The 13697-nt window shown below is 36.1% G+C and overlaps 1 protein-coding gene across 1 annotated transcript in view; it reads left to right on the top strand.

The window, feature by feature from the left end:
* Positions 1 to 13697, top strand: part of LOC137049149 (thyrotropin-releasing hormone-degrading ectoenzyme-like) — a 155677-nt gene that overhangs the window by 69778 nt on the left and 72202 nt on the right. The window contains exon 5 of the mRNA XM_067427533.1: positions 11288 to 11401. Within this exon, the coding sequence (XP_067283634.1) occupies positions 11288 to 11401 (114 nt within the window). The remainder of the gene's footprint in view (positions 1 to 11287; positions 11402 to 13697) is intronic.

The raw sequence follows: 13697 nt of genomic DNA, 5'->3' as shown, positions 1-13697 counted from the left end.
CAACATCAGTCAAGGGCTGCAACAACAACTTTTAAATGACAATATCCTGGCCGGAATACTGTTGCCAGCGATATAAGTATTTGAAATTAATGATTTCTTAATCAGAAAAATGATTTCTTAATGTCAAGTGACATATTACGGCCATTTTATGATTAACTGAAAAACATTTCTTACATGCAGTTCCTTTAAATGTAATACAACAAAATTATTCAAACTAAATAAGTAAATTAAAACTAAATCAATAAAATTATCCCATGATGGGAACTCCTAAAAGGTTCTATATGAAGCGCCTGACCAAACCCTTTGGCCCACTGAAGTGCCTTGAGAATTATTCAGTGTGTTGATGTTATTTACACTGAAACAAGAAGACAGGGCGGGACATATCGAATAGCTCCTCCCCTTTTTTAAAATATTCAGTAGCATTTTGTTTATGTCAAAGCTCGGCCAGGGCCGTAGAGCTCAGTAAAGCTGGAGTTTGCTTCTAATTTCCTCGATATCGCTTTAGCATTGTGCAGAATTCAAATGGGTTCGCATACACATTTTGGTATGCACCGGCTTGTGCATATGATCCGCTGAGCGTGGCGCTAGCAGTGCCAAGGTCATGGGTTCGATTCCCAGGAAAAGGCAAAATGTAAAATGTGTGCCTTGAATGCACTGTAAGTGCTTTGGATAAAAGCGTCTGCCAAATGCATAAGTGTAAATGCTCTCGTTCCTCAGCAGCTCACACACAGTCTCCTCCGGTTCACTTGACACTAACGTGAAACCAGACATTATTAGCCCCAATGGAAAGCATATTTACACTGTCTGAATTATAATGTAGGGGATGGGATGCTTTAGATTCTAGAGAGCATTTCATTGGACAGAAGCTGAAGTGCAGAGTGATCAAAATCATTGATCCATATTAGTGGAAATGAGAGACTGTAAGTTTCGAATGCTTTTGTCTTCTATATGCGAATTTTGTCATTGGTTTGGAGCATACTAGTTACTAGTTTATAGATAACCGTAAGGCTATGCTACAATTTTGATTTCATGAGGAATTTATAGCAGTAATTTTCAACTGGTGGGTTTGGACCCAAAAGTTGGCCGCAAACTGTTTTCAGTGGGTCTAAGAGTTTGGGGTAGAATAAAAACCATTTTTTATTTTATTGTATTTAAAAAAAAAAAATTTAATGCAAGACATTTATTCTGAAAGAAGTGCGTCAAGGCTGTTGACATTTCTGTCAGTCACAGTTTTAGTAAAGAGTGCCTGAGAAAAACATGTTTGTCAGGTGAGATGCTGTCAGGCTGTCAGTTTCTAACATTATATTTGTAACTTGTTATGGAAGAAAAGGTCTCTCATTTGCCTCAGAAAATGTAACTTTCCTGTCAGAAGTATTGTGATTGCGGTGCACACTTTAATTGGTGCTTCCTGTATTTCACTTCACTATATGTGAATATATAAGAGTGAATTAAATTATGCTTGCAACATATGGTACACGCGTTATCAAATAATAAGTCATGAAATGACCAAAGAGCACTAATAAATTATGTTACATCGTGTGTTAGGTGGGAAGGATTATGAATGAATATTCTATTCTATTCATTTACCATGGTAACTGTAACACATTTTGTGCTATATTCTATATTTTGATGACTGTGGTGACTTACTAAGTGGTACTGTAAAAAATGAAAAAAGATTAGCATTATGTTACATGGTTTATAGTGTTAGTGGTATTCTAACAATTTTATTTTAAGTAAATTGGGATTGTGTGTGTGTGTGTGTGAGAGAGAGAGAGAGAGAGAGAGAGAGAGAGAGAGAGAGAGAGAGAGAGAGAGAGAGAGAGAGAGAGAGAGATAGAGAGAGAGAGAGAGAGAGCCTGTTTATGTGGTTTATGAGGACACAAATTTGTATAACTACATGGGTATTACACTGGTATTACACTATAAATGTGGTTTATGCCATAATTCAAATGGCCTTAAAAACATACTAAATGATGTTTTTTTGAGAAAGTAAAAATGCAGAATGTGTGATGGGTAGGTTTAGGGGCAGGGGCAGTGTAAGGGGATAGAAAATACGGTTTGTACAGTATAAAAACCATTACGCCTATGGAGAGTCCCTGTAAAACACATAGACCAATGTCTGTGTGTGTGTGTGTGTGTGTGTGTGTGTGTGTGTGTGTGTGTGTGTGTGTGTGTGTATGGGGGGAAAGAGACAATGTGGGTCATATGGCCAAACCAGTTGAGAACCACTGCATGCTTTAAGGGATACAGAACATTTTCTTCAGAGTGAAAAGTCATAATATATCAAATATATCACCTTTTAGACATGTTTGCATTATCAAATTGCAGGAGACAGAGAAAAAAAGGCAGAAAGAGGAAAACTCCAGGAGTCCGAGACTGACAGAGAGTGTGAAGATGGTCAGTTGTTGTGTTAAAGGGCATGAACAGCAGCAGATGTAATTGGACATCTGGAGAATTTGATGCACAGCTCATATAAAAAGAGCTTCACGCATCACGTCCACCGGGATTGGGAAAGTAAAGATTTCTTTTCTTCATCCCTCTTCCTTTCACACTGTTTTGCTCTCTCTCTGGAGTCTTTCTTGTGTTAAATAACCTATTTTTCGTGCATCTTTGCATCATTGCAGGCTATCAGATACTGATCAAACAAGCAGTCAGGGTTAAAAGTGATTCTTTCTTTTCTTTTGGCGCTTCAATAATGTTCAGTAAAGGACTTTATGCCCACATATGCATCATCAGCATGAGTTGGAAAGGAAACATTGAGATTATACATTGCATGTGCTCATTTTTCATCAGCCTTTGTTTGCAGCTCTTGTGTTTCGGAGAACCTGGGATTTTAGTGCCTTTTGTTATGGCGGATTATTGATGAGCGTGTTGGAGATGTTCTGCGTTCTCCGGTATTGTTCTGGATTCATCTCTTGTATAGTTTTTCTCATATGCTGCTGAATTGCAGCTCTGCATTGTGTTCTAGCTTAAAGCTCAACGATCGGGATGAAACAGCATGTCTGCGTTTCTTTCCTCTTTTCTTTTCGTTTGTTTTCTCTTTTTTGTTTTATTTTTAGGGAGAAGGAAATAAAAGAAAACAATCCTCTCATCTCTCATTTCTGCAGATAATGCAACTCTGTCTGAACTCAGTCTGAACTTTATACAGTAAAACACTCTCACAGGGAGCATGAAATCATGATATTATTTCAAAAACAGCAATGATGTGCATATTCCATAGTTTTAGAGATGAAATTCATGAGAATAACCTAGAACAGACTGTTCTCCGTATATAAGGCCTTTTTATGATCAAGAATAATTGAAAAGAAGCAGCAGATGCTGGAAATATAATATTGAGCAGTGATGATAATGTTTACAGGCAGAAAACTGAAATATGTTCAATACTGGCCGGCAGTACATTAACACCCCCACTGAATTTACATTAACTATGCATGCAAAACTCTGTAAAGCTGTAACATACAGCTTTGTAATGCACCTACTGATAGTAAAAGCTGTGAAAGAACAGAAATGAGTCTCTTTATTTTTTTAATTCAAACTCCATATGTGTATTATTATACACTCAAAAAAAAAAAAAATTGCTGGGTTGTTTTAAACCAATGTTGGGTCATATATGGACTAACCTAGCAATTGGGTTGTTTTAACCCTTCGGTTGGGTTAAATATTTGCTTAAGACAACCAAATCACAGGGTTAAAACAACCCATTTGCTGGGTTAGTCCATATTTGACCCACACTGTAAAACATTATTTAGAAAAAAAGTTACCTGGTTGCCTTACAATTTTGAGTTCATTGAAATAAAAATTTTGAGTTGAGACAATGAACATTTTTTGAGATTCGACAACCTTTATTAAAATATTATTAAAAGATTTTGTAAGCATATTGGGTAATTGTGTGTGTTTTATTTCTGATGACGCAGTGAAACATGCCAAATAGTGCTATTTTCATGATTTATCAAAACATTTTATGTGGTTCAGATACAATAATATTTTGAGTTTCTATTTATTAAACAAATTTCCTTCATTGTATCAACTCAAATTTTAATTTCAATAAGAGTGTATAAGATTGACCCTATATTCAAAAGATGGGGGATGCATTATACTGTGCAAATGTACATGTGTACATGGGTACTTAACTGCCACTTAAATACTCCAGAATACTGTCAAATCTTAATTTTAGTAATATTTGCCACACTAAAATGTTCATCCCTATTCTTAAAAAACTAAAAACCTTATTGAAGATTCCAGTAGATCTTATGTCTTTTGACTACACTTTTTTGTTTTTTAGTTTATGGTCACAGTTTATTTCGATGGTCCACTTTAGACTCTAACTATAAGTAACTTTGTCAATTATGTCAACTATCTCTCATTAGAGTATTAGTAGGTTATGCTTTTTAGTAGAAAAGGTTGAAATGTACTTGCAAAGTTACTTAAATCCAGTACTGGAATGTCTAAAGTGCACCATCCAAATGAAGTGTTACCTTTTTATTTATACATGTTGTGTAGTGAATTGTACACTATTTTATAAAATTACTATGCAGTATATAGTACAAACTGACATAGTAAGCAGTAGGCTAGAACAGTCTTATTAGCATGAGTATAGGGTGGTTTGGTTGGTCGTAGTTTATAGTGAATAAACCAATACAAATGGTTTTATGAGTAGTTAAGGTTCTCATTTTAAGGGTTTAGTTGTTTCCCAAATTATGCATTATCCACTTATCCACTATTTTCTTTTGTGCTAAATAGTGTAGTATAACAATTTGATAAGGTTATTTTGTCATTTAACATTAGAGTTTGATACAGTGTGTTTCGTACGAAAACATACACTTTTAGAAAAACGTGTAAGCATGAAGGTCCACCTCTAAACCTCAAGATCATGAGTGTGTATATGCAGATGAAAGAGAATATACGAATGAGATAAATTCGAAATAGTTACGAAAAATGAATTGAATTGAAAGTGTTGATGCTAACTTAAAGATGTCCTATAACGCCCTTTGCATAAGATGTAATATGTCTTAGTTGTCCCTAGAATGTGTCTGTGAAGGTCCCCACAATGTATATGGATTTATAAACATACTAAATTATGTTTTTTTTGTTGTTGAAAATGTTAAAATGCAGAATGTTTCCTGTGAGTGGTAGGTTTAGGGTCAGGGGCAGTGTATGGGGATAGAAATGATGCTTTTTATATATATATAGTATATATATATATATATATATATATATATATATATATATATATATATATATATATATATATATATATATATAGAAATGATGCTTTTTATATATATATATATATATATATATATATATATATATATATATATATATATATATATATATATATATATATATATATATATATATATATATAAAAAGCATCATTTTTATATATATATATATATAAACCATTACGCCTATGGAAAGTCCCCATAATTCCCAAAAACCTAACGTGTGTATGTGTGTGTGTGTGTGTGTGTGTGTGTGTGTGTGTGTGTGTGTGTGTGTGTATGTGTGTGCTTGTTTTTGTGACATATCAGGACAAAAATGTGTATAATGACATGTGTATGACATAGGTATTATAGAAAAGGGTGATTACCCATGTCCCCACTTTTCAAAATGCTTATAAATCATACAGGATGAGTTTTTTTGAGAAAGTAAAAATGCAGAATGTTTCCTGTGATGGGTAGGTTTAGGGGCAGGGGCAGTGTAAGGGGATAGAAAATACGGTTTGTACAGTATAAAAACCATTACGCCTATGGAATGTCCCCACAATTCACAAAAACAAACGTGTGTGTGTGTGTGTGTGTGTGTGTGTGTGTGTGTGTGTGTGTGTGTGTGTGTGTGTGTGTGTGTGTGCTTGTTTTTGTGAAATATCAGGACACAAATGTGTATAATGACATGGGTATGACATAGGTATTACAAAGAGAGGGTGAAATATGAGGACATTATGTACCCATTTTTCAAAAGGCTTATAAATCATACAGGAGGTCCTATAACGCCCTTTGCACAAGATGTAATATGTCTTAGTTGTCCCATTGGAGTGTGGAGAGTTTATTATTACAGCCAAAAACAGAACAGTTATTGTTTAAATAGATGAGACATTTTATGACTCCTCTAATCTACTTTTGCAATGACGTTATAACTGGTACACCGTTGTCGCTTGCGATGGGTGGGTGGAATCGTGCAGATTAAGGGCTGGTAAAATTATAATAAGACCCTCCTCCTACATCACTAGGGAAGCAGAATTTGATCAGCTTTTTATTCACATTCTTGCAGAAAACGGCTTACCAAAATAAAGTTACTGGGTAGTCCTTTTTAAAGTTTTCTGGGTTGGTAGATACACCAGGGACCTGATTATATGATTTTAATGATATGTTGCCTTTAAAGCATGTAGCCAGTACAATTTTGCATATGTATCCATATGTGAGGAAGTGTGTTTACTTTTGAAAAACAGAAAAGAGGAGAGACAGAGAGAGTAAAAGACAGAGATTATCCGTCACATGCTTTTGAATTCACCGCAGGCTGTTTCACACTGTTGTGTTGCAGCTCTCTGGAGCTTCTGCTCATCTCTAGGTTTTTAATTAAGATGCCATTTATCTATTCAAACGGTTTCTCCGATTCAGTCGCATTCCCATTCTTTTCATAGACTTAAAGGGTTAGTTCACCCAAAAATGAAATTCCTGTCATTAATTACTTACCCTCATGCCGTTCGAAACTCGTAAGAGCTTCGGAACACAAATTAAGATATTTCTGATGAAATCCAAGAGATTTCTGACCCTGCATAGACAGCAACGACCATTTTAAGGGCCAGAAAAGTTGTAAAGCGATCGTTAAAATAGTCCATGTAACACCACAGTGGTTCAGCTGTAATGTTATGAAGATAAAAAAATATCTTAATTTGCGTTCTGAAGATCTGCGAAGCGAAGGTCTGACAGGTTTGAAGAGGCACGAGGGTGAGTATTTAATGACAGAAATGTAATTTTGGGGTGAATTAAACTTTTAAATAGCACAACGCTGATTTTCCCCCCCACTATAATTACCTCGGCTGAGCTCAGATCTTCAGAGTGGGCGGGGCTTATGCTCATCTGACATATTGATTGGCTCCTTCATTTTAAAAGCATTAGATCGGTCCTCATCCAGCACATATTCTGTCATACATTTAAAAAGTCTGTCTGAGCACTAATAATGCTAACAAAGTGCCGGCATCTGATAAATCACATTTGTATCCCGTGGCTCACGCGGACTACCAGTAGAGAATTGATAAGTAGGTGATAGGCGCTGTTTGCTATTGTATAGGTTTATCCTGTGGACTCGCCTGAACTCATTTTAATGTCATAGACTGTAGCAGCGGATTGTTAATAGAATTGCTGCCGCCAGCGATGGGGTTTATATGTCACAGTCGTTCAATAACCGTTAATTTCTCTTCTCATTTCAGCCTCTCAGAATTAAATGATGCTGCCACAGCCCTTCATATGCAGTTATTCAGCCAATAACATGAGCATAGAGGCGATGCAGCTGATGTTGAGTTTTCTTATTTTCCACCAGATTGGAGAGGTGACATTTTACCCTCTGGATATGAATATGTTTGGGGAGTGAGACTTCGGTTCTTTTACGTCACATACATCTTAACACGGTTGCTTTAAAACAAAGTTAGATATTGAATATCTAGTTAGTCTGTTAGTAGAATTGAGTCTAAATGACTCACGTCGTTTGGCTGGTGTTTTATTCTCTGCTCGTGTATACAAGACAGCAAACAAATTTCACATTTATTTGTCGAACTTTCACTCTGAAGTCAGACAAATAAATCAATATTGTCTTTGAAAAAAGAGGGTGATTTATTAGTGCAGGCAAGTGTAATATGGCTCATGGAATATACACCTCATGGAATATTAATTAAAAACAACGGAATAGGAATTATTTGTTAAAATGGTGTTAAGCTAAAAACAAAATTTGTTGGGGCACTTTAATTGCTGGGGCACATTACTATTAACTAACTTATTAAAGGTCCCATTCTTCGCGATTTCATCTTTCAGACTTTAGTTAGTGTGTAATGTTGCTGTTAGAGCATAAATAATACCTGTAAAATTATAAAGCTCAAAGTTCAATGCCAAGCAAGATATTTTATTTAACAGAAGTTCCCTTTCAAAGCCTACAGTGAACGGCCGGTTTGGACTACAGCAGGAAGTGCAGGAATGTAATGACGTCACTAGAACCGTTTGTTGACTAACCCTCCGCCCACAAGTACACGCAAAAAAGGGGGCGTGGTCTTGTTGTTCTCACACGTGGAGAAGAGCGTGCATTCAGTGCGTGCATCTCCCCGTTATGGTAAGAGGTGGGACCTTTTCGGGCAAAGTGCGCTAAGCTGCTGTCCAATCACAACACGGGAAGCGCTGGCCCAATCAGAACTCGTTACATGTCTCTGAAGGAGGGACTTCATAGAACAAGGAAATCATCAGGCCATTTTTAGGACAGAAAAAAAAAACATTGCTGTACAGATAAGTCAATTGTGTGAAAAATACTGTTTTTTTTACACGCGAAACATGAACTCATGTTATATTGCACACTGTAAACACAATCAAAGCTTCGAAAACATGCGAAGAATGGGACCGTTAAGTAATGTGTAATTGTGGTTATGAGTTTTGAATTAATTCTGAATCAGTTAATAGTCATGTGCCCCAACAAGTAAAGTCATAACATAATGATACCTTTATAAATCATTAGCTAATGGTTAATTAAAGCACAAAACCGGAAGTTGAAATGCATGGCTTTGACCTGTTGTGGTAATTAATACATTAATTTTAATTATTAGTTAATATAACATGTTATTAAGGAATTATTACATTATGACATATTTAGCTCATAACTATTTAAAGATTACTTAATCTATTAATCATGTTGAATGTTCATTAGTTGCTAATGCAGTGATTATTAATAAATGGGTTAGTTCTTCATGATTCATACATTAACTCATGATTATCTGCGCATTAATTAAGCATGAATTCATGCATATTAGTGCACCCGTATTGTAAAGTGTTACCAGACATTTATTAACAATAATAGACAGCACAAGAATAGTGAGACAGGAACAAAGTCCACACAATAGGGGCAGGAAACAATAGGAGAACTAGCTGGTCAGGGTTAATATAGCAAATATGCTCATTATATGGATTAATATTAATTTGAAAGTAAAGTAAATTACAATATTAATTTATGTTTTATCATAATAGGGAGCAGTGAACACTGTGCAGGTACTCTGTCGAATGACTAAACAAAGGGACGTGATAACAGAAAACAAGGACGTGGGATAAGAGGAGCACATGGCCAACACAAACAAAAACCGAGCCATGTGTACAGACACAAAGCAAACAATGAAACATTAAACAGAGACAAGACAGATAAGACTGTAAGGGCAGGACCTTGACACCATGATGAGTATACTTCCTTTTTAGTTAGGGATTTAAGACCAGGCTGTATAACATTTCAGCTACTGTTAGAATACAACTTTAGGACATCTTTCTTGTGGTTTTCCCGCTAAGAAAGCAATGATCTCTACCCTGCAGTCACAAACCTGATCCAGCAGACAGACCTTGTCTGAACCTCCTCGTTAAATGTCAATGGAGGACATTTAAACTCAATTATTCAGGCGTTTTCTGTAAGTACAAAACTGCCATTTTGGTTGAATTTTGGCTTCATGTCGGTATGATTCTTCAGAGCGGTTCTCAGATGCTTTGGAGAGTTTTATAACTTAACTTTGCTTGTTTTTTAATGATGCCTTCGCCGGTTTTCTCCTGCATGTTCTGTATGCTGCAGTATAGAGGTACAGACTGATCTCTTCCCGGCACGACTCATGCCAGCGTATCTGTTAATGAAGCAGGCGGGCTGCAGAATCCCTCAGTTTCAGCTTTTGGCTCACAGACATTGTTGAAGGCGTAATTGAGCGAGGGTCGCATGGTTCGTATGCTGTTCATTGACATTCTTGTGTTGTTGAACTGCTTAATCAGGGACGAACACAAAACGCAAGCTGTCAGAACCTGCAGATGGATCTCTTACAGTGCATTTTCACGCCATCATCATGGCTGTCAGAGTATAATAGCGATGGTAGATCTATCTATCTATCTATCTATCTATCTATCTATCTATCTATCTATCTATCTATCTATCTATCTATCTATCTATCTATCTATCTATCTATCTATCTATCTATCTATCTATCTATCTATCTATCTATCTATCTATCTATCTATCTATCTATCTATCTAATCTGTCCGTCCGTCCGTCCGTCCATCTATCTATCTATAAATACATTTGCACTGCCGCTTCAGTCTTTTAAACACAATAAATTATGTGATGTGACTCACTGTCATCAGAAGAGGGCAGAAAACCTTTGGGTAGCCACTTGTGTGACTAGCAGAGAGCTCCTGTGAGAGCAGGATAACAGCTGTTTCTCTCCACGCTGAGGCTCTTCTATCAGTCCATGTGTCTGAGTCACAGATGAACGTCCCGTCAGGCGCTTTGAGAGCCTTTGAGCTGCTATAATGATGTCATGTTCAGATGAAAAAGGTCTGACTCCTACAGAGGATTGTGGGATGCAACAATGAGATCCGGCGTTCAGCAGCGCATCTGCTTGAGCCCCGGAGCCTGTGGAAAATATCCAGCCCATTCACAACGGCAATGTTGCATCTTTTCCAGTCAATGTTTTGCACCCTGTCGTCTGTGCACAATGGCAGGGGCCGTTTGAATACTTTCTACCTTCAAGATTGGACGTTTCATAATCGAATCTTCATTTTTCTCTCTTCTGTTAATTTACGGTGTCCTTGGCGAAGAGCCCAGGTTTGAATGCTGTGGAACAGAAAAATGTGTTTTTAATTGTGTAACTGTATGTTATTGATTGTTTAGGCCGTTTATTAATCATAGTTCAAAAGCTCTGCCGGGTTCTCAATGTTCTGTGAAGCCGATTGTGAACAGCATTTCTGTTGAACCAGAGTGCAACTGTTTATTAGAAGTGTTTGTTTGTACTTCTACTTCTGAAGGAAGTTATTTTTCTCCCGTATTGGACTTTTCTAATAAAACGTGTTTGCCACTATATGAAATATGCTTTTGCTGATATTGGATGAATTTGAGAGTGTATTGTTTCCTGATGCTTTGCCCAAATAAAGTTTTGTTGCTGTTTACCCATAAATACTTATCTTGTTCAAAACAACAAAAGTTTTCCGGTGAACATGAAATTGATTTTTGTAATAGTCACCCTTTTTCTCAGTTGGTGATTGATGGTTCATTTCTTCTCTTCTAGTGGTTTGGGGATCTTGTCACACCGGTGTGGTGGGAAGACGTTTGGCTGAAGGAGGGATTCGCTCATTACTTCGAGTACATCGGGACTGATTTCCTCTTTCCAAAGTGGAACATGGTGAGTCTGTCTATTTGTTGTTGTTGTTTTTTTTCTTCCATTTTCATCAATCAGAAGCGAGCACTTTTACAGTTTTTCTCAGTTGCTTTGGTGCATTTCTCACATCACTATTTACATTTGCATTTAGTTCAACCTCAAGTTTCTCATGCCTTCCAACAAATTGCAAATGCTTTTGGACATGAATCAATTGCTTTCATTCAACTCTCTGCTCTTTTATAACATTATCAGTTGATTATGTCATGTCAGTCAAAATTAACTTTTCTTGTGATACATAATAGTCATTATATATCAATATAAAACTATATTTATACATAAAAAACTATATAAAACTAATAGTCCTCATTTCATTGCTTGCGTCATTACAACTAGTTGTCAAAATCTGTCAAACTAATTTTACACAGTTTTTTTCCTGAAAAAGTCTCCTAAATTAAAAAATGTATCTCATGTGAATCTCAACTTCCACTGATGAGAAGGGGTGTGTGCAGCATTAGTTCTACATATGTTGTATGTTCAGTTTCAATATGTACTGCAATATTGTATACAGTTCTAACCAAAGGGAGTTTTATATTTATTGTAAATAAGTGTATTTTTTTTTCTTTTGCACAATGCTGTGAACATATTAGAATTGCAAATAGCATATGCAGTAAAAATGTGAAACATACATATTCAGTGTCTTACTCAGTTATTAAATGTTGATAACCCTTTTTAATTTGGTTATTATTTCTTTGAGTGGTTAAATCATGGCACTCATATTGAAAAAAGGTAGGCACACATAAGTTAGAGCACACAATCCAAACTTCTAGAAATAAAGTTCACGTTCGGAGTAAGACAAAGCTTGGCTTCAGTTAACAATGCTCAGCCGTCTCACAGGAGACAACAGGTTCAGTGATGCTTTAATGGTTGTATAACAGCCACAAATTATGAGGCTATTTTACCAGACCAGGTGCGTCCAAACAGAAATTCATCTAATGATACTCCTGTATTATAGGATGATAAATAAATCCAGTGTAAATAATTCCAGTATAAAGAAGGAGGAAGTCAAGCACCAGACTATATCTGAACGTTATTAATCTTTTATGGTAATTTTTTGAGAACTTCCACCTTCTTCCGCAATTTTTTTTTATTGTATTTATTTTTTTTTGGTAGAAGAATGATGCAATCCTGCAGTTCTTCTGTAGACCCATCTTTTTATTTTAGAATATTTTAGGTGTATTTTAGCCTGACAAGCCAGACCCACATCAAGATGTTTGGTCTGGAAACTCACCATTGACAGGGCTCAATCTAAGGGGCGGGATAAACGGGAATTTCTGAGAATGTTCCCTGTCCAGTCTTTGCTATAAATTTGCAGTCATTCTGGTTAAGTCTTTTTGGTCCTTCTCCTCATTATGATTCACTGACTGTGTTCAGTTTTATTATATAGTGAAGTGAAGTGAAGTGTGAAGATTACTGTGTGTACTCAGACCTGATGTGTCTTAGACTGGACATTTGGTGCTTTTCCACTGCATGGTACGGCTCGGAATGGCTCACTTTTTTATATCCACAGACTATGTGGCCCATGTAATACAGAAATAAAATTCCAATCAATCGCGGGTGGATGAGAAATAAATCATTGTGTTTGTTTGATAAAGACGTTTACGAGCCCTGTGAGAGAATCATTCTGGTCGCCCCTTTTAAAAAAACAACCCCTCCTTCATGTGAACTGAACTGAGAAGGGGAGCTGAAGCTCATTAAATATGCAAATCTTATCCAATCCAAGCCGTGGGCGTTTACTTCCAAGACTCCAGTGCGGCACGCCCATTAAAACCCAGTGTTTTGGAGAGAGCCTCAAAACCAGTGTAGAAAATAGCCTTTTAGTTTATATATATACAGTATACTTAGTTGATATATATATATATATATATATATATATATATATATATATATATATATATATATATATATATATATATATATATATATATATATTACTTAGTTATTAGTTATTACTTAGTTAACTTAGTTATGATGTTTTTGAATGTAAAAACCACACAAATGTCATTAGTTGACCTCAGACAACAGTATAAAAAATAAAAAAGCCAGTTCATGACACCTTTAATTTATGTATTGTCTAATTTAAGTAAAATAAATGTCAATATAGCAGCATTGTTTAATACTTCTGTTCATTCACTCACATTCTCATTCTCGTAATGACCTTCCTATCCTGTCTGTCCCAGTATTTCATACCTCTCTGCTCCGGACACCTTGGTTATGGGGCATCAGCCAAGCAGAGAGACCATTTAGGGAATGTAATTTCAGC

This window comes from Pseudorasbora parva, chromosome 20 (genome assembly GCF_024679245.1).
Source record: "Pseudorasbora parva isolate DD20220531a chromosome 20, ASM2467924v1, whole genome shotgun sequence".
NCBI lineage: Eukaryota > Metazoa > Chordata > Actinopteri > Cypriniformes > Gobionidae > Pseudorasbora > Pseudorasbora parva.
This window is presented reverse-complemented; position numbering and strand designations above follow the sequence as displayed.